The sequence below is a fragment of the Petaurus breviceps genome, unplaced genomic scaffold (assembly GCF_028583685.1).
Source record: "Petaurus breviceps papuanus isolate PSGF00001 unplaced genomic scaffold, PetGlider_PUasm1.0 90865, whole genome shotgun sequence".
Lineage (NCBI taxonomy): Eukaryota > Metazoa > Chordata > Mammalia > Diprotodontia > Petauridae > Petaurus > Petaurus breviceps.
In genome coordinates this window covers 15,196,934-15,223,357 of record NW_027187367.1, presented here as the reverse complement: position 1 = coordinate 15,223,357, position 26,424 = coordinate 15,196,934, and the positions used below count along the sequence as shown (strand labels likewise).

The 26,424-nt window shown below is 38.6% G+C and overlaps 1 protein-coding gene across 1 annotated transcript in view; it reads right to left on the bottom strand.

Moving 5' to 3' along the window:
• The window catches only part of DNAH8 (dynein axonemal heavy chain 8), a 406,776-nt gene that overhangs the window by 10,576 nt on the left and 369,776 nt on the right, over positions 1 to 26,424 (bottom strand). Inside the window, exons 90-91 of the mRNA XM_069073664.1 lie at positions 17,267 to 17,419; positions 16,994 to 17,183 (exon numbers count right to left, since the gene is read on the bottom strand). Of these exons, the coding sequence (XP_068929765.1) occupies positions 16,994 to 17,183; positions 17,267 to 17,419 (343 nt within the window). The remainder of the gene's footprint in view (positions 1 to 16,993; positions 17,184 to 17,266; positions 17,420 to 26,424) is intronic.

Here is a 26,424-nt window from a genome sequence, read left to right as displayed (position 1 = left end):
AATGATTAAACTCTCCTTTGGGATTTTAAGTTTCTCCCCCATTGTAAATTCATATAAGGCAGAAACGATTGCACTCACTTCATATTGCTCTTGGGCCAGAATCAGGCACTTTTAGTTAAGGAAAGAACCAGATTCTTCCTCCTATAATGCACCTACTACATGGGAAAATTTTATGGCATTAGCTGGAGCTTTTTTCATAATGGAATCATTTCTCATCTTATCTTCCCATTACTAATAAATATAAATAATGTGAGCGACAGGGTCAGGAATGGGCATGCCAGTGCTCATCATGTGCTATGTAAGATGGTTATTTTCACCTACAAATGGTAGTAACACACACTAGCCTAGATAACACAATAGTCTGTAGGTGATTAGGAAAAAAAATTATAAAGTACTAAAGATTGGATATGTGAGAAGTGGTGGGGGCAGTGGGGAGGGGAATGGAGGGAATAGGTCTGGTGTGCTGGGCTACTTTTATCCTGAGCAAGCACATGGAGAAGATAACTTTTGCTCTCATTACAAGCCTTGTTTGCTTTGTTTTGATTTTCTAAGAAGGTGGTGATATGGACCTCAAAAAATGATTTGGTTTTTGAATTGTCTGTTATTGAATTTTTGAATGAATGGCCATCTTTCTTGTAGAATAAGATAGCCTCTAATGGAGTCAAAAGCTGTATTTTCTATAGCCTGCATAACCTCAAAGACTATTGATATATTTTACTTTACAGAAGCTTGAAGAGCAGGACTTTTTTATTATAGGATCAATCCATCTTTTAATAACATATACCAAATAACATTACTTTTGTTGTAGAAATATGTCATCTGTCCATATCTATTACTTTGAGATAAGTGAGGCACAATTAAATGAAAGGAAGTTATTAAAAATATCCACATTTTATTCTTGGTGAAAGGACCCACTCACACAAAAAACTGATGGTCAGAATGTTCAGCCACTTGAATGTTATATGGCCTAAATTAAGATTTCAGACTCATAAACACATTAGAATTTTTTAAACAACTATTAAATTTAATCCAAAGAGAAAGTACTGCCTGCCCTTCTTCCTACTTCCCCTATCAGTGTTAGGCTAAGATTATAGATGGAAAATTTCTGACCAAAGCAAATTTTGTTAATCATTAATCTCTGTAATAAAGTCATCTGAAATTTCACCATCCTGATTAAAGCTGTTTGACATGTAGCACTGGTTCAACTTGTAAAAACTTTAGTATTCTTTCCATTATGTATCATCTCACCCAGCTAGGTTTTGGCATAAAGTCGGTAAGCACTTATTAAACACCTACACTGTACCAAGCACTGACTCAATACTGAAGAGATAAAGAAAAGCAAAAGACAGTTCCTACTCTCACGGCATTCACAGTATAATGGGGGAGGCAAGATGCAAACAAGGTATCTACAAACAGGATATATACAGGATGAAGCAGAAATAATCACCAGAGGGGAGGCATGAATATTATGGGGGAGTGGGAAAAGGAAATTTGAAAGAAAGCAGTTGGTGCCATTAACGATGAATCATGGACGAAGAGTTTCTTTATCAAAGATTAGCACCTTCTTCATTCAAATCAGTATACAGGGTGTTCCTAAAGTCTGGACCATAGAAATCCTCATTAACTATGCATATTTTCAAGAAATGAAATGAATGAAATTTTCAACAACATTTTATTTAATTAGCATAAATTTTAGCCATGACAATTTCATATGGAATAAAAGCTTTCATCAGCTACTGGGGATTATTTTCCATATTAATGAGATTAATTAAATTTAATTAATTAATGAGATTTCCTATGTATCTCCTATGTCTTCCTATAAAATCTTATTTATGCTAATTAAATAAAATATTGTTGAAAATTTCATTGATTTCATTTCTTGAAAATATGCATAGTTGATGATTTCCTATGTGCCCAGACTTAAGGAACACCCTGTAGAAAAAACTAATTACTGGATGGGGAGATGCTTTTGTCTCTTTAGTTTTTCACACTCTTGATAGCATTTTATGATAGGCAGGCACATAAAGCTTGTCTCCCCCTCACCCCCTCACCTCCTAAGGTTTATGCTTTCTCTCACCTCTTTTAATAGCTGAAATGACCAGAAAACAAGAGTGGGGGCTGATGAAGGTAGTAAAGGGATGATAAAGGTAGTAAAATTCCTTTTGAAGCAAGGAAGGCGTAGTTTTTTCTTTTGTCCCCAAGCAGCCTGACTTACTGATCCAGGATCAGGATTGTTTTGAGGGCTACTAGAATCATAGCAAGAATTTCCAATCCAACCCAATCCAAGAGTCATTTCTTAAGCATCTACTACATGCATATATCTATGCATAAATATGACTAGGTGCTGGTATAAAGACAAAATGAAAACTAGTCCCTGCTTGCAAAGAGTCTATGTTCTATAGAGGGGAGGGGAACATGTAAACAGATACATATGTAAATAATAATTTGAGAAGGCAGAAAATAATATATAGGAGGGTCAGTAAAGGCTTCCTATAGAGGTAGTGCATGAATTGAAACTTAAAAGGGAGTCAGGAATTTCAAGAGGTGGAGGTGAGGAGGGGGTACATTCCAGGCACAGAAGACAGTCTGTGCAACGGCCTCAGACCACCAGGTTTGAGGAGTCTCAAGGAGGCCAGTTTGGCTAAAATATTCAATGTGTGAAAGGTGGCAATGTAAAGTAAGATTGGGAGGGAGACTACAGACAAATTATGAAAGGCTTGAAATAGGAAGCTGAGAAGTGTATATTTTATCCTAGGAGTAACAGGGAGTCACTGAAGCTTCATGAGAAGGAGAGTAACAAGGTACGATCAAGATCGGAATTCTGCTTTGGATATACTGAGCACATGATAGGTCTTTGGGCATATTAATTAGCACACCAGCTGGAGCTGTGGGGATTGGATTGGAGCTTAGTAGAATGATTAGAAATGCATTTTAGAAACATCTTCAGAGAGATGATAATTGAACATTTTGAAGCTGATGGAATTACTAAAATACAGAGTTTACACAACTATTCCATGGTTGATCTATGTGAAAGCTCTTGGAACTTTATGCTGATATACTAGGGAACTCTGGCAGTTTTTATGTCCATAACCTTCTACTGTACTACTTTTACCTTGATACAAAAACAATTAGCCTACATGAATTCTCAAAGTATCTTATAATCCTTAATTTCCACTGGCCTTATGGCAGTTCTTCCACAGCAAGAAGTTGGAAACTGTTGTGAATGTCTTTAAAAGAATCATTCCAGAATTGATGTTTGCTGATAAGAGAGGACTGAAAAAGGTACCCATGTGCAAGAGATTTAGAGATTCAAAACAGAAAAGTAAATTAATAAGCAGCCTGAAAGAAGAGATTGTCTGTCGTCTTATTTGGGCCAATACCCTGCCTTACTTAAACTCTTGACTTGTAAGAAAGACTGAGCTAAAAGTGGTAAATGAAGCTTGCTGTGGCAGTGATGAGTGGGCAAAGGACCAACAAGACTTAGCATAGGCAGGCTTCAAGATGGTGCCAATCTCTACAACAGAATCAATGTTCACAAACAAAAGATTCTATATGGTGCATTCTTCTAATATAGAAGTGTGAGATCCAGACCCATCAGAGATATCACATTCCACTTCTAGTTTGGTTTCATTAGCAACACTCATGAGTCATGCTTCACATCAAATGGCAAAACATAGTCATCAATAAGGAGGTGTTAAAGGGCAGCAATGAAGCCAGCCCATTATAACTCAGCTTTAGGCTGAAATACAACAAGCACGCATTCATATTCTCTCTCTCTCTCTCTCTCTCTCTCTCTCTCTCTCTCTCTCTCTCTTTCTCTCTCTCTCTCTCTCTCTTCCCCTCCTCTCTCTCTCTCTCCCCTCTCTCTCTCTTTCTCTCTCTCTAGCTCTCTCTCCTGCTCCCCTATCTTTTCCTTCCCTCTCTTTCTCCCCCACACCTTTTTTCTCCTTTCCTTCCTCTCCCCCTTTTTCCTCTTTCCCTCTATCTTTCTCTCCCCTTCTTCCTTACTCCCTCCCCCCTTACTTCTTCTCTCCTCTCCTTTCACCCCCACAATTTTGCATAGCGAGCACTTTGGGGCAAGGTGAACAAAAGAAATCTGACAAGCAATCTCCTTTTAAGCAGCAAAGTATAGGCACTGATTGCTGAGAACAAACAAACTGGCTGCATGTAGCAATCAGAGGTGGGATCTCTAAACTGAAAAGCTTTATAAAACAGAAACACAGAATTGTGGATGTGGCTATGTTTAGCACCCTAACAATCAAATCAGATTTCCTTTCTGTTCATCTGGTCAATTGCTGAACAACTGATTGTGAAAAAGGTTGAAAATACCTGGCTAACTCTTCTGTGGTTGACCTAGGGCTATCCTATATAGAAGCCCAAATGCCAAATACCACACAATGCCCCTAAACAACAGGCCACAGAAACGGCAGCCTTAGACATTAAGCAGGCAGCAAATTATTCATAACAGCAGCCATTCAGGTTGTGTAATCTCTTTAGTTCCTCAGAGTCATGGTATCAACACTTGTAGCAGCAGAAGCACTAAACATCAAGGGAAATGATAAAATACAACCTGTATCTGATACCATATTGTATTTAGGAAGACAGTTAAGTAAAATAGATATAAATAGGAGAAATATTTTTACCCAGGAAAGGAAAATATCTCTTGATGGGAAATACGTATGTGTGTTTGTAGAGAAATCACTGTGCACTTGTATTTTAAACCTTTTTTTTTTTTTTGCTTATTTTAGCCCAACTTGTGATTTGATCAGTGCAGGGTACTCTTGGTGTGGAAACTCCCTTCATGGATGCTTATCAGAAATTTGTCAGTAACTCTGGTTTTCTATCACACTTCACCCCGTCAGCTATACAAGCCTTCTCTTCTTTCCTCAGGTCTCCCTAACTACTTTCTCCTTTCACCTTCTCAACAGATCTTGCCCAATGCTTTGCTGAGAAAATAGAGCTCCCTCTTACTGTGAGCTCTCTATACCTTTCCTACTCTGTATCTTAGAACTCATTTTTGCACTCTGCCCCCCAACCCATCTCTCTTCCTAACTTCCCCATATCTGGTCAAGGGCATCACCAGTGTTTCAGTATCCCAAGTTCATAACTTCCATATTATCCCTGACTCCTTCCTTACTCTCCTTCTTTCCAATTCAATCAATTTCCAGATGTTGGCTTTTCTACATCCACAATATCTCTCTCATCTAACCCTTTATTTCTTTTCATACAGCTACTATCTTAGTTTAGGACCTCATCACCTTTTGCCAAATTATTCCAAAAGCCTCCTAATTATGTCCCAAGTCCAGTCTTTCTTTTGAACAACTGCCAGTGATTTTCCTTAAAATGCAGAACTGACCATGTCACTCCCCTGCTATCTAATAAACTCTAGTGGCTCCCTGTTGCCTCTAGGATAAAATATAAACGCTTCTATTTGTATTCATTCCTCTAGTTTAGGAGTTTTCATTCCTAAAATGCTTGACAACTTGGCTCTAATCTCTAGCTCCAGTTTCATTTTATATAACAACAAAAACTGGCTGTTTCTGGCCAGCTCTGAGGCAGCTGGGGACACAGCTCTTGGCCCGAAGTCAGAAGGCCTAAAGTCAAACCTGGTCACAGATACTTACTATCTAAGTATTTCTTGGGCAAGTCACTTAACTTCTGCCTCAGTTTCCTCAACTGTAAAATGAGGATAATAACACCACTTACCTGGAAGGGTTGTTGTGAGGATAGAATATTTGCAAAATGCACCTAGCACCAAGCTGACACAGAAGAGGGGCTCTAGAAATGTATCTCCCTTTCCCCTTGCCACTGCCCTCTGCATGTAGATTTGTTATGAATTAGGAGATGACGGTTCTGGCTACAATTCTGCCCTTCATTGACCATAGTAATAGGATCATATATCTGGAAGGATCTAGATCTAGATCTAGATTTATGACCTCAGAGGTCATCTGGTCCAGGAAAATGAAGCTCAGAGATGTAATGACTTGCCCACAGTCACATAGTCAGCAGCAGAGCTGGGATTTGAACCTGGGTCCTATGACTCCAAATTCAGTACTATTTTTACTACCTCCCTGAGCCTCACTATCCTCATCTATAAAATGAGGGGAGATGGGAATGGGCAGTCTCTAAAATTTCCTTCCAGCTCTTAGATCCTATGATTCCAAGTTAAGCGATTTGTCCAAGGCCATACAACTAGTCAGTGGTACAGTCAGTACTGGGACCATATGATCTATGATTTAGAATTTAAAGGAAAATAAACAATTGTTTAGTTTTATGCAGAGGAAGAAACTGAAGTACTGAGAGATTGAGGGACACATTCAAGGTAGAAATTCAGTATAGCTTATAATACTCATTTCTCCTAATAATAAAACAACAAAACCTAATTTCTCCTGACACTGAGGTCAGGACCTTTTTCATCCCATCATACTTCCTTTGGAGTCGAAACCTAATTATAAAAGTAATATCATAGCACTATCACATCATACTCACTACATGTTTGCACAGAGGTGACTGAACCTCTTTATTTTCTGGCTTTTGCGAAGGCACATAGATCACATTTTCCATTTTATGTGAAGAGAGAGGAAAGAAAGCAGAGAGCAAATCAGAGTCATAGAAGGCTAGCCCTAAGGCCATTTCAGGTATTAGTAGAAAGCAATAAGAAACAAGGTTTCTTTTCCAGAACAATTGGAGCAGAAGACTGGCTGTAAGGATATAAGCTCCAAACCCTGGGGAGCTTATGCATAACTGGAGGGTCTTTTCAAAGAATCAAGGCTTCTCTTGAACGCAACACAAATATGGAAGGGATTAAGATAGTTAATGGTTGAAGGCAAATGAGATAATATTTATATCCCCCTGCCCCCAATCTTTCCCCTTCTCTTCCTAAATTCCCTATTTCTGTCAAGTGCATCACTGTCCTTCTAATTACTCAAATTGGCAACTTTGGGATCTTTCTCCACTCTTCCCTTTCCTTCCCTTTAAATCAGTCACAACACCCTGTCTTGTGTTCCTTTCTTTCTCCTCACACTTCTCTAGTTAGATCTCACACTAGGACTACTGAAAGAGACTCCTAATTTGTCACCTGCCTCTGGGTTCTGCATTCTTCAATCCATCCTCCACATTGCTGTGCAACTGATTTTCTGGAAGGGAAGTGGCCAGTTCAAGCAACCCCCATTGCTTCTTCTGGTCTCTAGGATAAGGCACACTTATCTGTGTGGCCTCTGGAGCATTCCACAGGCTGGCTCCAGTCTGTCATCATCATCACTCATGGCCCCTCTCTCTTCACATGCTTCACTTTCCAGCCAAATGCTCCTCTCCTATGCAACATTCCCCCTTTCCTCTTCTGGGCTTTTTGCAGGGAATGTGTCCCCTACCTGGAATGTACTACTTAGTTACCTGCATCTCTCACAATCCCTACTTTGCTTCTAAACTCAGCTCTTTTTACATTTTATAGGAAGCCAATCCTGGTTCCCCACCCACCTCCCCGCCCACTTGTTTCTGCCCTCTTAACTAAAATCCCATCTTCTACTGAAAGCTTTTCCCCAACCCTTCTTAATCTAGTGCCTTCCCTCTGTTAATTATTTCCTATTTATCCTGTATAAAGTTTGCTTTGCATATGTGTTGTTTGCCTGTTGTCTCTCCATTAGATTACCCTCCTTGAAGGCTGTCTTTTTCCTTTTTGTTTCCCCAGAGTTTATTTAGCACAGTGCCTGGCACATTGCTGTTGTTGTTATTGGGGTTTGGCATATACTGAACAGGTGTGTCATTTCCTTTTCCAGCTCATTTTACTGAGGCAAACAGGTTTAAATGACTTACTCCCTCAGGGTCAATGTAAGGGTTATGGGATTTAAAGATCTTCCATGCCCCATTGGACTTGCTGATGTAGCAGGAAGGGGCGGAGCAAGAGGAAGCGGAAGCCAAGCTAGAGTTCCTGCGGTGGCTAGCAGTGGTGGTGACAGTGGTGGCAGCAGCAGAAGAGGCAGTGGCGGCTGCAGCGCGAAGCCCTTTTTGAGTCAGCCAGAATTTCTGCTAAGGACTTCTGCTGAGGACTGCCAGGGGCCGGAGCTGCTGGGAGCACGCTTCCTGGACGCTGGGTGGTTGCTGTGAGTGGGGAGAGGAGGACCTTTGCCTGAGGTAGCCTGTTCTGTTTTAAAGGCTTGAGAATGTGGGTGCTTTCTACTTTATCTACCTGTGCCAATTTCATAACTACTCTGATGGCTTTCACCTTCTGGTTTTGGGACTCAGTCTTTTGGTATTTTAATAAATTTTCTAGCTTATTCCCCCATATGGCAAGCCTGATGCATTTTGTGATGGATAATTATATCAGCATATCTGTAATTTCCATAGGCATTGTGAATATGGCATTGCTGAATACAGTCACACAGTTGGTAAGTGTCTGAGGTGAGATTTGGATACAGGTCTTCCTGATTCCAGGCCCAGCACTTTATCCACTGTAACATCTAGTTGCCCACCTGGCACACAGCAGGTACTTAATAAATGTTCATTGATGGATTCCTAAAAAAAATTACTTTTCTATATATTTTGTATTTAATATTTTATATACATTTTATTTCTCTCCACTAAAATGGTGGAAAGAAATGACACTTGAAGTCAGGCATTGTTTTCATTTTACTTTTCTATCTGTAGGGCCTAGCATAATCTGGTATGAGTTAAGTCCCTCATAAATAGTTGTTAAATTGAATTTGTATTACCCTAACCTCTTACTTTAAATTTTATTTTATTTTACTAATTAATAAATTATTACTTCAAATTAGTACTTAGCCATTTTGATAGAATAATACTGTTTTTACAGTTGAAGGACAAATTATTTAAAATCTCCTGACATTCAATTATTCAGGCCTATGGAAAGCTTTTCTGTTTGGAATATGTGAGCCTGTGTAGCACAAGTATCACCTTGCAGCAGCTTGCCCAAAGTGTGGACATGTCATTCAGGAAAAGGAGAAATGTTTCAATATACAAATTTCTGAAAATTTTAAAACCAAGATTAAAAAATTTTTTTTTGATATTTTTTAAGGAAAAAGGACAAACGGGAAATTTTGGAGAAAATTAATATAATAGTGATATTTCCTTATAGCACCTTGTACAAATCTCAAGTTACTTTGTAAATTTAAGAAAATTAAATTGTATTATGTGAAATTTGGTTTGCTTATGAAATTATGATGTTTGGCATGCATATTAACTTTAAAAGTATAGTCTAGGGGGCAGGCCGGGAAGGCACGGCCGGCAGAGGCAGGCCCGGAAGGGGCCTGATCAACTCGGAGGGCAAGTCTTCCCACCAACCACAAGGTCCAATACCAGGCCTATCACCAAAGGGCTGGGACTGGAAAGAGCAAGGTAAGAAGCAAATACAGGGGCCCCTGTCCTGCATAGCAAACAGTCCTGGGGCTACCACTTCATGGCCCAGAAATTTTTTTAAAAAGCCCCTTTCAGGACCTCCAAAGACTAGGATGACAGAGTGAACCTCACTTGCTCCAAACCCCGCCTCTGACCCTGAAAACATAGTAACCCTTGCTCCAGGTCAAAACCCTCTACAGAAAAGGCTTGGGATCCTAGAGGAAGGGCATGGCTAGGACCCTGCCTCAAAATGGGTAGAAAGCAGACTACAAAGACAAAGACTCTGGAGTCCTACTATCCTCAGAGGGAGGAACCAACCTCAGAGGGAGACAATGTGGACTCCACACCCAAAGCTGAAACTTCAACAGGGAATGGATCCCAAGCACAGAAGTCTCTCCTAGATGAGATCAAAAGGAACTTTGAAAACAAAATGAGAGAGATAGAAGACAAAATGAATAATTCTCTCAAAATGAAAATAGCAGAATTAGAAAAACATTATAATGAGGAAAACATCTCTCTAAAAAGAAAAGTGTATGATATGGAAAAGGAGCTTCAAAAATTAACCAAGGAAAATTATTTGCTAAAAACTAGAATTAACCAAATGGAAACAACTCTATGAGGAGCCAAGAATTAGTCAAGCAAAACAAGAATGAAAAATTAGAAAAAGAGGTAAAACACCTCAAAGAAAAAATAACTGACCTGGAAAACAGATCCAGGAGAGATAATCTGAGAATCATAGGCCTACCAGAAAATTATGATGAAAAAATGAGCCTGGACAACATTCTCCAAGAGCTCATTAAGGAAAACTGCCCTGAGATACTAGAACCTGAGGGTAGAATAGAAATCGAGAGAATACACCGGACATCTGCTGAAAGAGATCCCAAAATGAAAAGTCCTCGAAATGTTGTGGCCAAACTCCAGAACTACCAGATAAAAGAGAAAATACTTCAAGCGGCCAGAAAGAAACAATTCAAATATCGAGGGTCCACAGTGAGGATTGCACAGGATTTGGCAGCCTCTACACTGAAAGATCGGAGGCAGTGGAATACAATTTTCCGGAAGGCAAAAGATCTCGGGTTATAACCAAGGATCACATACCCAGCAAGACTGAGCATATTCTTCCAGGCAAAGAGGTGGTCATTCAATGATATAACAGAGTTCCAGACCTTCTTGATAAAAAAGCCAGAACTCAATGGAAAATTCAACCTCCAATTACGAGATGCAACTGTGATTTAGAAAGGTAAACAAGGAGAACACACACACACCCTGCTATTTGATAAGAGCAAACTGGTTATAGACAAGTAGAGGGTATGACTATAAAATACACAAAATGACAATTTTAAAAAATATTATTAAGGGCTACAAAGGGACTGCAATGGAAGAAAGGGAATGGTTAAAATGGAAAAGGGTAAATTATGCCACACATAGAGGCATAAAAACTGTATAGCAGAGGAAAAAAAGGGAGGGAGTTGGGAAGCATATGAGATTTTCCCTCATTGGTTCTGGTACAAGGAGGGAATAACAACCAGTTAAGCATAGGACTCTATGGAGAAGAAATGCAAAAAGTATCATTTTAGAGGGAAAGAGGGGAGGGAGAGGAGCTTCGCATGAGATTTGTTCCTGTCACTCTTGATGTGAAGAAGAAATAGTATACTTCATTAAGTATAAAAGTATCCTACAGGCAGTAGGAGGGGGAAAGGGTTACAAAAGGGGGTGGGAGTGATTTGTAGGGAGGGAAGTAGTAAGGGGAAAGGGAAGGAAAAGGGAGGGGGGCTGAAAAGGGAACACTGAGGGAGGCGGTGATCAAAAGGAAAACTATTAAGGGGGGAAGGGAGGGAAAATATGAACATTAACAGGGACAGGAAAAGGATGGAGGGAAAGAAACAGATAACAATCATAACTGTAAATGTGAATGGAATGAACTCTCCCATAAAACGGAGACGGATAGAATAGATTAGAAATCATAATCCTACAATATGCTGTTTACAAGAAACACATCTGAAACAGAGGAATACACACAAGGTAAAGGTAAAAGGTTGGAATAAAATATATCATGCCTCATCTAAAGTAAAAAAAGCAGGGGTAGCAATCCTTATCTAAGATAAAGCAAAAGCAAAAATTGACCTAATTAAATGAGATAAGGAAGGAAACTATATCCTGTTAAAAGGCACCATCGAGAATGAAGCAATATCATTACTTAACATATATGCACCAAGTGGTGTAGCATCCAAATTCCTAGAGGAGAAGGTAAAGGAATTAGAGGAAGAAATAGATAGCAAAACTATACTAGTGGGAGACCTTAATCTCCCCCTCTCTGAACTTGATAAATCCAACCTCAAAATAAACAAGAAAGAAGTTAAGGAGGTGAACAGGATTTTAGAGAAGATAGGTATGATAGATCTCTGGAGAAAACTGAATGAGGACAAAAAGGAATATACTTTCTTCTCAGCGGTTCATGGCACATACTCAAAAATTGACCATGTTCTGGGACATAAAACCTCACAATTCTATGCAGTAAGGCAGTAAAATGCGTCCTTCTCAGATCATGATGCAACAAAAATTATATGCAATAAAGGGCCATGGAAAGACAGATTAAAAACTAATTGGAAATTAAACAATTTAATCCTAAAAAATGAGTGGGTCAAACAAGAAATTATAGAAACAATCAGTAATTTCATTCAAGAGAATGATAATAATGAGACAACATACCAAAATCTGTGGGATGCATTAAAAGCAGTTCTTAGGGGAAGTTTTATATCCCTGAGTGCATACGTGATTAAATTAGAGAAAAGGGAGCTCAATGAATTGGGCATGCAATTAAAAAACCTAGAAAAAGAACAAATTCAAAATCCCCAATTAAATACTAAATTAGAAATATTGAAGACAAAAGGAGAGATTAATAAAATTGAAATTAAGAAAACTATTGAATTAATAAGTAAAACCAAGAGCCGGTTTTATGGAAAAACCAACAAAATTGATAGACCCTTAGTCAATATGATAAAAAAAGAAAGAAGAAAACCAAATTATGAGTATCAAAAATGAAAAGGGTGAATTTACCTCCAATGAAGAGGAAATCAAAACAATAATTAGGAATTATTTTTCCCAATTGTATGCAAATAAATTTGACAATCTTAGGGAAATGGATGAATATTTACAAACATACAAGTTGCCCAGATTAACTGAAGAGGAAGTAAATTACTTAAATAATCCCATCTCAAAAAAAGAAATTGAACAAGCCATCAGTCAGCTCCCTAGGAAAAAATCTCCAGGGCCAGATGGATTCACTAGTGAATTCTATCAAACATTTAAAGAACAATTGATTCCAATACTCTTCAAACTATTTGGGAAAATTAGTGAAGAAGGAGTCCTATTGAATTCTTCTTATGACACAAATATAGTACTGATACCTAAATCAGGAAGAGATAAAACAGAGAAAGAAAATTATAGACCAATCTCCCTCATGAATATAGATGCAAAAATTCTAAATAAAAGACTAGCAAAAAGACTAGAATAATACACTTTGATCAGGTAGGATTTATTCCAGGAATGCTAAGATGGTTTAATATTAGGAAAACTATCAGTATAATTGATCATATCAACAATAAAACTATCAGAAACCACATGATCATCTCAATAGATGCAGAAAAAGCTTTTGACAAAATACAACATCCATTCCTATTAAAAACATTAGAAAGTATAGGAATAAATGGAGCCTTCCTTAAAATAATAGATAGCATCTATTTAAAGCCACCAGCAAGTATTATATGTAATGGGGAGAAGCTAGAAGCATTTCCCATAAGATCAGGGGTGAAACAAGGGTGTCCACTATCACCCCTCTTATTCAATCTGGTACTAGAAATGTTAGCAGTAGCAATTAGAGAAGAAAAAGAAATCAAAGGAATCAAATTAGGTAAAGAAGAGACCAAGCTATCACTCTTTGCAGATGATGTGATGATATACTTAGAGAATCCTAGAGAATCAAGTAAAAAAAATCTTGAGACAATAAATAAATTTGGCAAAGTTGCAGGATATAAAATAAACCCACATAAATCCTCGGCATTCCTATATATTTCCAATGAAATTCAACAGCAAGAGATAGAAAGCGAAATCCCATTTAAAGTTACTGTAGACATTATAAAATATTTGGGAATCTACCTGCCAAAACAAACCCAGGACCTGTATGATCATAACTACAAAACACTTTTCACACAAATAAAGTCAGATCTAACTAATTGGAAAAATATCAATTGCTCATGTCTGGGGTAGAGCTAATATAATAAAAATGACAATTTTACCAAAATTAAATTATATATTTAGTGCCATACCAATTAATTTACCAAAAAACTTCTTTATAGAGCTAGAAAAAATAGTAACAAAATTCATTTGGAAGAATAAATGGTCCAGAATATCAAGGGAATTAATGAAAAGAATTTTTTTTTCCTAGGGAAGGTAGAATAGCTATACCAGATTTCAATCTGTATTATAAAGCAGCAGTCATCAAAACTACTTGGTACTGGCTGAGGAATAGAGGAGTGGATCAATGGAATAGATTAGGCCCATGAGCTTCAGAAGTCAATGACTATAGAAATCTATTGTTTGATAAACCTCCAGACCCTGGTTTTTGGGATAAGAACTCACTATTTGACAAAAACTGCTGGGAAAACTGGAATATAGTATGGCAGAAACTGGGTATAGACCATTATCTAACACCATATACCAAAATCAAATCTAAATGGGTGCATGATCTTGGTATAAAGGTTGATACTGTAAGCAGTCTCCTAAAACAAGGAATAGTTTACCTATCAGACTTGTGGAGAGGGAAAGACTTTATGATTAAACAAGAATTAGAGAATATTACAAAATGTAAAATGGATAATTTTGACTACATAAAATTGAAAAGTTTCTGTACAAACAAAGCCAATTTAACCAAGATTAAAAGGGAGGTGGGAAATTGGGAAAGAATCTTTACAACCTATGTCTCTGACAAAGCACTCATTTCTAAAATATACAGAGAATTGAGTCAAATTTATAACAATACAAGTCATTCCCCAATTGAGAATGGTCAAAGGATATGAACAGGCAGTTTTCAGAGGAAGAAATTAAAGCTATCTACAAGCACATGAAGAAATGCTCTAATTCACTATTGATTAGAGAAATGCAAATCAAAACAACTCTGAGGTACCACATCTCACCAGTCAGATTGGCTAAGATGACAAAACAGGAAAATGACAAATGCTGGAGAGGATGTGGGCAAATTGGAACACTAATGCATTGCTGGTGGAGTTGTGAATTGATCCCGCCTTTCTGGAGAGCAATCTGGAATTATGCCCAAAGGGCTATAAATACTTTCATACCCTTTGATCCAGCAATACCACTCCTAGGGTTATATCCCAAAGAGATCATAGAAATGAGAGAAAGACCCATATGTACAAAAATGTTTATAGCAGCTCTTTTTGTGGTAACAAAGAATTGGAAAATAAGGGGGTGCCCATCAATTGGGGAATGGCTGAACAAGTTATGGTATATGCATGTTATGGAATACTTTTGTGCTATAAGAAACGAGGAGCAGATGGTCTTCATATTTACCTATAGAGGCTTAAAAGAACTGATGCTGAGTGAGAAGAGTAGAATCAGGAGAAATTTGTACACAATTACAGACACAACATATGTGTGATGACCAACTTTGATAGACCGGATTCTTCTCAGCAATGCAGTGATATAAGTCAATCCCAAAAGACTCATGATGGAGAGAAATATGTACATCCAGAGAAAGAACTAGAAAGAACTAAGTTTATATACAGGTGGAACCTGATCTTTTTCCTTCTCTTTTTTGGTTTTATGTCCTCTTTACCATTTTTCATCCCAGCTGGTACAATCCGTCCTTATAATCTGACTAATGTATAATATGAAAGTATTGACAGATCCTATACTTGACTATAAGCCACCATGGGGGGGCAGGGGAGGGAGGGGGACAAAATGTGAAACTCAAGGAATTGTGGAATTGAATCCTGTAAACTAAAAGGAAAGAAACAAATTAATAAAAAACATTAAAAAATAAATAAAAGTATAGGCTATTCAAACAATATTGCAAATTTACTAACTGAATTTACTGTACAATATTTTAAATTATTGTTATGAATGAAACTATAAAATGCTGAACTTTTAGAAAGTCAGTATATCTCAATTTTTGGCAATTTATGAGAAACAGGCAAACTGGAGAATGGAAGAAACAATCAACATAGTAAAACCTAAAAGCTATTATGTTTTCTTTTCTTTTCTTTTTTTTTTTTTTGCTGTTTGGAGGGCAATTGGGTTTAAGTAACTTGCCCAAGGTCACATGGCTAGGTTTTTTGTTTGTGTGTGTTAAGTGTCTGAGGCTAGATCTGAACTCAGGTCCTCCTGACCCAGGGCCAGCACTCTACTCACTGCGTCATCTAGCCGCCCCACTATTATGTTTTCTGGATTTAATTGCCTTCATAGTGTCAAGCACTGTTCCTGATATATGGAATGCATTCGATAACTGTTTGTTGATTGAAAGAACAAATTAATGAAAGACCTTCTTTTAGTAAAGGAACTAATTAAAAAGAGGAAGAGACCCTCCCAAACTCATTGATTATGACTTTTGCCATGTGGAATTATGTCTAAGAAGTCTAGTTTTGGAGTAATTACTCTCAGGAATTTCTGTCTCCTAATGCTTCATCCATCCATCCATCCATCCATCCATCCATCCATCCATCCATCCATCCATCACCTATATGACCTGAAAACTGAAGTTTTTTCTAGTTTGAAGCAAGCATTTCTATCCTTCCATGTGTGAACTTATTCTTTGATATGGTGTTAATATTTCCAAACATGGATCCATTTCTTTCACCTTTTATTGAAAATAGAGGAGTCTTAATCAGATGAGAAACAAAGAAGAGTCAGAGACATGTTATGTAAGGGTATCACTACAACATGTGTGAAGAATCAGGAGCTTTTGGGAATTTTACGTGGGAATCAGGTGATTGAAAATTTGCCTTCAACCTCATTGGTTTGATCCCCCTGACTACATATTCCCTTGCTAGAGAAAGAAGAAACAGTGACAAAGAAGAGTGCGTAGTTTGGGATCAAATTCCCAGAAATGAATCCCAAGGCTATTAGACTGACTGAGTGTGTTCTCCAGGTTTTTAAGCCTAGTAACAGGACAATTCTCAGGAACTGGGAGTTGTACAGAAACTGGACAACCTCTGTCTGCCTCAGTTTCATCATGTCTCTAAATGTGAGAATAATAGTGCCTACCTCCCAGGGTTGTTGTGAAGATGAAATGACATAATATTTCTAAAGTACTTTGTAAACCTCCAAGTACTATAGAAATGTTATCTATTATTACATGGGACCTAAATGTAGCCTCAGAAAGAGAGAGGAGCTCCTATTCCTTCAGTGATCATTAGTAGTAGATACTACCTTCCTATTCCTGCAGATCAACTGCCTTGGCTTCCTGAAGATGGTAACAAAAAGTGGATAAATGAATACTTACACTCTTTGATATTTTGATGAATGTTCGCACACACATATAACTACTTTCCTATCTATTATGCTACATGAATATCTGTTAGAAAGTTATAAATATTTTTAGATACACATATTCCTTGTGAGCACTTACCTTGGGGATTAAAGAAACCAGTCATCCAAAACACGTTTGGCCTTCCTTCAAATATCCAGGTAGCAAATTGAGAATTTCTTTCTAGAAGTTCAGTAAACCAGAACCCAAGTGTTGAAGAATCCCACGATATTCTTTTCCATAATGCAGGGATACGGGCATCGTACATGTTATCAAGAGCATCTCTCAAATTCTGTTAAGTCACAAGTTTAAAAAATGTAAGAACTAGATGAATTGACAAAAGGACGATAACTTTTTGGGATGTTAGGGACTCACCTCACTCATGATGATAGTCCCTTCAATGGCTAACTTTAAATCACTAAGGCTGCTCCGAAGTCTTGAGATGACTCTTTGCATCCTGTCAATTTCTTGTCTAAGGAATATATTCATAGAATTAAGATGTCCCATCTTGAACAGGCGAGCTTTCACCTAAAATAGTAGAAAGCATACAATGCTATGAGGCCAATTTTACTATTTTAATATTTCTCCATGTGCTAAAATCTCCACAATGTCTGTTATAGAACCAAATATACAATCAATTCTCTATTCTCTTGGTGTCAGAAGGCAGATAAGTTTTATGTTCTTTTTCCTGCTGATTGCACTCAACCATTAATTGGAAATGTACTTTGAGAAAATGAAAGCTTGTACCTTTGCTTTCAATGGTAAGTGAGTTGTTAAATATCAGTTAGAGGTTTTTTGCTTTTTTTTGCAATGTAATATTCCCAAGACTACAACTTTGATAGCTTACTTTCATAATCCTTATAGAGTTATTGTTAAAAATTTCACAAAAAAGTGAGAAGTATAAAATGTTTATAGAAAAGTTGCCAGTGAGTATAAATATGAATGCCTGAAGTTGTCTATGTACAGGATGGTCTCAGGGTGGTAACATAAAGCAATTCTTAATAGAATGCAGCTTAAAAAATAGATTTTGAGTGGAAAAAAATCAAATATCTATCATTTGTTCCTTTAGGTGGATTGATTTTGAATTTTGAAGGTTTTAATACAAAACCTCTTGAAAAAACTTAATAAATAAAAGAATCTCAACTATGACTAGGGTGCTGAATATCCAAGGCAAGGTTTTTAATAAAAACCTCTGGCTTGGCATCATGCCCTAACATTTAAGAGATAGTCTTTCTGTTACCCAATTATTATTGAGGGAATTTTGGTGCTAAAGGGCCCCTGAAAAGTAGTCAAGTCCAGTGTTCCTCAAAAAATAATTTAGGAGCCACTGGAATTTAGAATTCCAAACAGCTCCTCTTTTTTTATTGGGGACCACAGAGAGAAGGGAAACTCATTTTGTCTTTTTACTACTTCAGCATCTTCATATGCATGCAAAATAAGGCCCTAAAGTTTCAACTAACCTCTCTGTGTGGCTGTCAACTCTCTTTCCTCTCTCCTCAGTTCCATATCAGCATCTCTAAATGTCTACATGACAACTTCACATACTTATTATCATGGCATCTCAAACTCATTATGTCCAAAATAGAGCATCTTTCATCCCAAATAGGTTTCTCCTTTTTACATATATATATATATTTTTTTTTTTTTGCTTTTTGGATGGGGGAAGTAAGTTGGGGTTAAGTGACTTGCCCAAGGTCACATGGCTAGTAAGTGTTAAGTGTCTGAGGTCAGATTTTAACTCAGGTCCTCCTGACTCTAGGGCCAGTTGGCTATTCACTGCACCACCTAGCCTTCCCTCCATTTGTGGCTTTTGTTTCTGTCAGTGATATTCTTCCTTATCTAGCCTTTATGTTTGAACCTTGTTGTCATCTCAATTTCTTCTCTCTCTTTTCTCTTCCAAACTCATTATTTGTCAAGTACCGTTGATTTTATTCACACTGCCTTTCTTGAGGCAGCTGGCAGTGCAGTAGAGAGAGCTCTGGGTCTGAAGTCAGAAAGATCTGAAGTCCCATCCAGTTTCAGAGATCTACTAGCTTTGGGACCTTGGACAGGTCATCTAGCCTCCTGTTTGCCTGCCACAGGGATGTTATGAGGAACAAATAAGATAATATTTTCTTTTTAAAGCAATTGGGGTTAAGTAACTTGCTCAAGGTTACACAGCCAGTTATTTCTGGGTGTGGTGCTGAGTATCTGAGCCCAGATTTGATCCCCAGGTCATCCTGACACTGGAGCCGGTGCTCTTACTTGCTGAGCCACCTGGCAGCCCCTAAGCAATTGGGGTTAAGTAACTTGCTCAAGGTTACATGGCCAGGTGTTTCTGGGTGGGTGCTAAGTGTCTGAGCCGGGATTCGATCCCCCAGGTCATCCCGACACTGGGGTCGGTGCTCATACTTGTTGTGCTACCTGGCCGCCCCTGATAATATTTCTAAAAAGCATAGTGACTGACACCTTGGTAGGTGCTATACAAATGCTTATTCTCTATCTTTATATTTCCACTGCCACCACCCTAGTAGAGGTCCTTGTTATCCCTTCCTTGCTTAGATGTAAGAGCCGACTAACAAATCCTTGTACTTCTACTCTTTCTCCTCTAGTCCATCCTACATGGTCCCTCAATCTTCTCTAAGAAGGCCTTTGGCAATTTGCAGCACAAACTTGGATATAAGAGACAGCACAGTATAGGGGAATACAAACACAAACACAGAAGGAAAGCCACTCAGGGACACTAGATTATCTAAGGCTGCATTTTTTGGGGGTGAGTGGGGCTTGTACCTGTTATTTCATTGATTTAGGCAAGTCTTAGAAAGGCTATTCCCTCTACCAATACAACTGTGGAAACTTGTGGTACTAAAGAGTTGCTTGGAGGGCAAAGAGAGACAAATGATTTCTCCAGGCTCAAACAATTAGTATGTGTCAGAGGCAGGATTTGAACCCTGGTCTCTTGACCCTGAGATCAATTGTTTCTCCAGCATATTCAGATGTCCCTACTCTGAGAAGAGTTGCACTACTCTACCAAAAAGAGATTGACCTAGTTTCCTCTATCCCTTGTTCTAACACACAGCTCTGTTCTTTCTGCTTCTCTATGCTGCTTCTCAGCAGCCCTGGAGTAAGAGAGATGCTGGTGTCCTCCTCAGGGCAATGCCAAAAGCTAACTCTTTCTTGCCCCACAAACCAAATGCCTGGTCTCTCTGTGATACCATGAGATATGATGCACAGAACTACTCTTCACCTCTCTTAGGCACATTTAACATTTTTATTTTGCATTCTTGTGATATAGGTTATTGTCAATCCTCTGTTAGATTAAACTCCATGAGAGCCAGAGTATATGTTATCTAACCTTTGAATTTCTCCTAATACTTTTCAGAGTACTCTGCACAATTTAGGAGCTTAATAAATGAATTTAGAAGAAATCTATGAATACATAAATGAATGAATGTCCCTTCTAAGTCTAACAACCTATAAGCTCAGGATTCCCATTCAGTGCCAGATGTGTCTTTAAGTTTCTAATAGTAGGGGGTGATCAAGAAGGAAGAGAAACACAAAACTCTCCCCTCAAAAAACTCAAAAGCAAGCAGTGATAAAATTTTAACTAGAAACCTTACTGAGACTGAACTGCATAGCCTGTGGAAGGCAGAGCAAAGTCATTAAAACCACAGTCAAATATAGTGTTCCTCTTAACTAGGTTTAGGAGGCTGCTAGGTGATGCAGCAGAAAGAGTGATGGGTTTGGAGTCTGGAAGAGCTGAGTTCAAATCCAACCTCACATACTTAACCAGCTGTATGGACAAGACATTTTGTCCTACCTCAGCCTCAGTTTCCTTATCTAGAAAACAGGGACAAAAATAGCACCAAACTCCTAGGATTGTTGCAAGGAGAAAGATAGTAAGATAACACTTGTAAAGTGCTTTGCACATCTTAAAACATATAATGCTAGCTATTGTTATTAACCATTTCATATATGTGGCTATGTTAAAACTATAGAGAATAGAAAATCTTGTTCTTAAATCTATGATTTTTGCCAGAATCTTAACTTTCATAACCTATTGCCCAACTCCTACCCAATAAGATCAAAAGTCTCTGAATTTTCCAGCTGGAACAACTAAAACTAAAAGAGGATGAGTTTTCCCACTGAAACTCACTATGTGGAAATACAAATTGATGAAGAACATTCCATAAATTATTTGCAACTAGTAACCAGTAGGTTGAAGATAAATGAGCCCAGGGTGTTGGGTGAATGGCTCAAATAACTTTTAATAGGCATTTAGCTAGCTTTGTTCTTAGCAGAGACTTTAAACAGGAAAACTTGGGATAGGGATAGACTTGCAAACAAATTAGTTCCAAGGAAATGTGTCTTTTTAGGTATATTGTTTGTATATTGTGAATTGAGTTTTAGCCATTGTCATTTTTTTCTCTAAAGGTACAATTTTAAAAGATTTTCTTCATTCTTCATTTTTATTATCTTTTTATTTTCTCCCTTTGGATAACTGTTGCTCCATTTTTATTACTCAAACCAATGGTAAAGTTATGTTTTAGTTTATGGAAAAATTAACTTTATGGTCAACTTGTCAGGAATACTTCTATTCTGATTCTGGATGGCGTGGGGGTGAAGCCAAGATGGCAGTTATGAGGCAACCCAGCTGAATGCTTTCAATATTCCCCTCTAAATAATTTTAAAATAATGCTTCAAAATTTTTTTTGTACTGGCAGAGCTAAGAAAAGGTTAGAGTGAGATTTGTTTTTGTAAATAGCGTTTTACAGGTAAAATAGTTTTTAACATTCATTTTTATAAGATTTTGAATTTGAATTTTTTCTCCCTTCCTCCCTCCCCCCCCTAAAGTGTTATAGGAATGTAAGTTTTTAAGATCTTCCCTGCCCCTAGGTTAAGTGCACTTGGAGCCTGTGGTGGGAGGCTTGTTTTTCAGGAACGCCCACACCTTGGTGCTTTGTGATTGGGCAGTAGGTCAAGAGGGTTTTTACATTCTCTGACCCAGGAGAAGGCTATATAAGCCTTGATGGGAGGCTTTGCTTTGGGGCTCACTTTGAGAAGTGTTGTGTGACTTGACCAGATGAGACTCTGGGTAGCCGTTGAGAGCCCCCCGCCCCCAGCTTTGAAAACCCAGATATTGATGCTTCCCTCTCTGGTAACTATGATTTGGTATGGATGTAATGGTTGGACAATTTGGAAGCCTGCCTGCTTGATCTGCTTCTCTGTCTTGTAACTTCTTTTCCCCTGAACTACGTAAATGATATGTGTTCAATTGATTAAAGTAAGCTTGTTAACCCATTTTGAATTGCTTTCCTTTAGAAAAGCAGATCTAAGAACCTGTGTTGGCAGCCACCCTGGGGATGTCGGGGTGCTTGCTGCTACACCAAGGCAGCAAGCAATCTGATATAGGTTATACACATGCAATCAAATTTTTATACATGTAGGTCCTTTCCCCCTTTTTTTGATCTTTTTGGGATATAGATCTAGTAGCATTATTGCTGGATCAAAGGGTATACATGGCTTTATTGCCTTTTGGGCATAGTTCCAAATTGCTTGGAGTAAGGCATTTTTCCAAACTAAGTCAATTTAGGAGGTTGGCAGGAGAAATCTGTGACACTGGGGTGAGGCCTGTCTGAAGTTCATATACATGGTAGCAGCAACAGGGACCACAGTAGAAGCAGCAGCTTCAGGAGGTCTTAGCCCAGAGATGGTAAAGGATTCAGTCAACTAATCAGAAAAAAATATTATAGAGGACTCTTTGCTATCACTGGTACAGCTGTCATTGATTGATAATTTTATTGCCCATATGCAGTTCCGGGTTGCAAATCCAGGGCAGAGAGCACTGGGGGGTTTGTCACAAAGGAGCAAGAGCCCTGGTTGTAGTTCCAGTGCAAAGAGAATGCTAGCACTTGTGGCTGCAGGGGACTCAGGGCTGTTCCTGGGTAAAAACCAGAGTGCAGACCAGTAGAGCAGTTAGTATATTTCTCCCAGGATCATATCACCTTGGAGGCACCAACAACTTACAGACCCCCAGAACTAGCTTTGAAAACAGACACATGAAAAAACATAAACCTTGAGACAATGCCTCTCCATCTTCCTTATGATTTCTTTCCCTGTTTACCTTCTCTTGCTTCTTGTATCTGAATGTCAAATTTTCTATTCAACTCTGGTCTTTTCAGCAAGAATGCTTGAAAGTCCTCTATTCCACTGAATGACCATATTTTCCCCTGAAACATGATACTCAGTTTTGCTGGGTAGGTGACTCTTGGTTTTAATCCCAGCTCCTTGGACCTCTGGAATATTATATTTCAAGCCCTTTGATTCCTCAATGTAGAAGCTGCCAGATCCTGAGTTATCCTGATTGTGTTTCTACAATATTCAAATTGTTTCTTCCTGGTTGCTTATAATATTCTCTCCTTAATCTGGGAATTCCAGAACCTGGCTACAATATTGCTAGGAGTTTTCTTTTTGGGATCTTTTTTTTTGCCTTTTGGAGGGCAATTGGGGTTAAGTAACTTGCCCAAGGTTACACGGCTAGTTGTGTGTGTGTGTGTGTGTGTGTGTGTGTGTGTGTGTGTGTGTGTGTGTGTGAAGTGTCTGAAGCCAGAACCGAACTCAGGTCCTCCTGACTTCAGGGCTGGCGCTTTACTCACTGCGCCACCTAGCCGCCCCTGGGATCTTTTTCAGGAGGTGATTGGTGGATTCTTTCAACCTCTATTTTTCCCTCTGGTACTAAAACATCAGGGCAATTTTCTTTGAGAACTTCCTGGAGGATGATTTCTAGGTTCTTACTTTGATCATGGCTTTCAGGTAGCCTAACAATTTTTAAATTATCTCTCCTGGATCTATTTTCCAGGTCAGTGGTTTTTCCCATGAGATATTTCACATTGCCTTCTATTTTTTCATTTGTTTGGATTTGTTTAATAGCACCTTGATTTCTCATCAAGTCATTAACTTCCATTTGCTCCAATCTAATTCTGAAGCAATGATTCTCCTCAGTGAGCTTTTGAGATTCTTTTTCTATCTGGCAAATTCAGCTTTTTAAGGCATTCTTCTCCTCATTGCCTTTTTGAGCCTCTTTTGTCATTTGAGTCAGTCTGTTTTTTAAGGTATTATTTTCCTCAGTCAGGCTGTTGACTCTCATTTCATAATTTTCTTGCATTGTTCTCATTTCTCTTCCCAATTTTTCCTCCACTTCTCTTATCTGCTTCTTAAGGTCCTCTATGGCCTGTAACCAGCTTGTATTTTCCTTTGAAGCTTTTGGTGCAGGAGTTCTGACTTCACTGTTTTCCTCCTGTTCCATGCTTTGATCCTTTTTGTCCCCAAAATAGGAGTCTAATGTTGGAATCTTCTGTCTGCTTTGTTTCCTTTGCCTGGTTATGTCGCCCCTCAGTCACTTGACCCCTGGGCTTTTTGCCACAGTAGGACTCTGCCACCAGACAGGGGAGCTTTCGTCCCAAACGCTGGGGTTTTCTCAGCTGCCCAAGGTATTAGATGGGTGCCCTCTCTGAGGTCTCCAAATGCTCTGGTAAGCTGGACACACACCCCAGAACCTCCACCCTAGACTACAATCCAGATTCAAGAAGGTTAAAGCAAGAGCGATTACTCCTCAGACTGGTGCTTGGTCCCCCTACACTCTGCAGGCCAGGAGCTGAAGCTGCGAGTGGCGCTGGCTGGCTGTGCTGGTGTCTCAGCGGCTTCTCGCCCTAGGGGGCTAAAGCCACGCACTCCCACTTACTGGGTCCCAAAGTCCAGACCGCACTGACCTCTCACTTCGTCCTTCACATCTATGTGTTGATAATTTTGGAAATGGCCACAGCTGCTACTGATCTGGAGTCCCTCCAGCCAGCCTCTGGTCAGGCCCGCCCTGGGGCTAAAGCCTCAGTATTGTGCTATAAGAAACAAGGAGCAGATAGACTTCATATTTACCTGGAGAGTCATAAACAAACTGATGCTGAGTGAGAAGAGCAGAACTAGGAGAAATCTGTACACAATTACAGACACAACATATGTGTGACAACCAGCCTTGATAGACTAGACTCTTCTCACAATGCAGGGCTATAAGTCAGCTCCAAAAGACTCATGATGGGGAGAAATGTCTACATTCAGAGAAAGAACTAGAAAGAACAGAGTTTGAATGCAGATTGAAGGAAACTACCTGCTCTCTTTTTCTTGTTTGTTTTTTTTCCTCTTTCCCGTTGTTCATTACATCTGATACAATCCTTCTTTATAACCTCACTAATGTCTAATGTGAAAGTATTTTCAGATCCTATACTTGACTGTATATGGGTAAGGGGAGGGAGGGGGAGAAAATTTGAAACTCAAGGAATTGTGGAACTTAATCTTGTAAACTAAAAGTAAATAAATTAATAAAGACAAAAAAATTTAAAAATATTTGCAAACTATGTTATCTCATTTGATCATCAACATAACCCTGTGAGGTAGGCACTGTTATTATACTCATTTTACAGATGAGGAAACAGAGGTAGATTTGCCCAAAATTCAAGTGATTTGCCCAATGTAACAGAGTCAGTGTCTGAGGCACAATGAGAACTTAGGTCTTTCCAACTTCAATTCTAGTGCTCTATCCAATATACCATCCTGTCTTCAGTTTGGCTTTCCTCTGCCCAGCGTCGTTCTGGGAAATAACAGCATCTATATCATTTTAATTCTCCCCTAGGGATAAATTCAATTTATTCCTCTAAATAACAGGCTAACAATAAACATATAAACAGGATATTTAGAATATTAGAAAATGGGTGTAGAATCCTAGCACCTCTTAATAAATATTCTAGGCAACAGTTATAGCCAAACTTCCTGCTGAGTAACATTTTTTATCTCCTCAATTCCACCATCAAGGCCAGTCACAATTCCCAGAAAATTGATAATACCATTTGTGGAAGTCTATGGGAATCACAGGATAAAAGATTTGGAGTTGAAGGAACTTTGGAGGCATCTAAGAAGCATCCATCTGTCTTATATAGTTAGGGAAACTGAGACCAAGAGAAGCTAAATGATTTGTCTAAGATCACATAGAGAGTAAATGTCAGAAGTGGGATGTGAATTTGTCTTCTGACTCCACAGCCAATTCTGTTTCCACTGTCCCATGCTGCTTCCCTTCTCAGAGGCCTGTGAGCTACCTCTAGATGCTGCTGCTGCATAAAATCATCACTGGAGTCACTATCTGCTTGCCTCCATAACTGCTGCCCAAATATTCCTGTTACTCCAGATACTGCAGTTTGCCACTCTACACTTCCATGGAAATGCCATTAAGGATCTCTTTTTACCTCCAAGCAAGGGCCACAACTAAGCAACATGTCTCATATTGCTTCTTCCTTCCTCTTCAATATATAGTTGAACTGGATACCCATAGAATTAATTTTGTGAAGAAAACAAAACCAGAGTAAACATGATGGATTGGGTGAACAGGAGGTCATGAAGGAACTAGCGTCCAAAGGAAGGATGAAGAACAGGTTTAGGAGGCATTAAGCAGAGGAATGGAATGGAAAGGCAGCAGAATATAATCAGAGAGGGAGGTTTGGGGGTTTGAA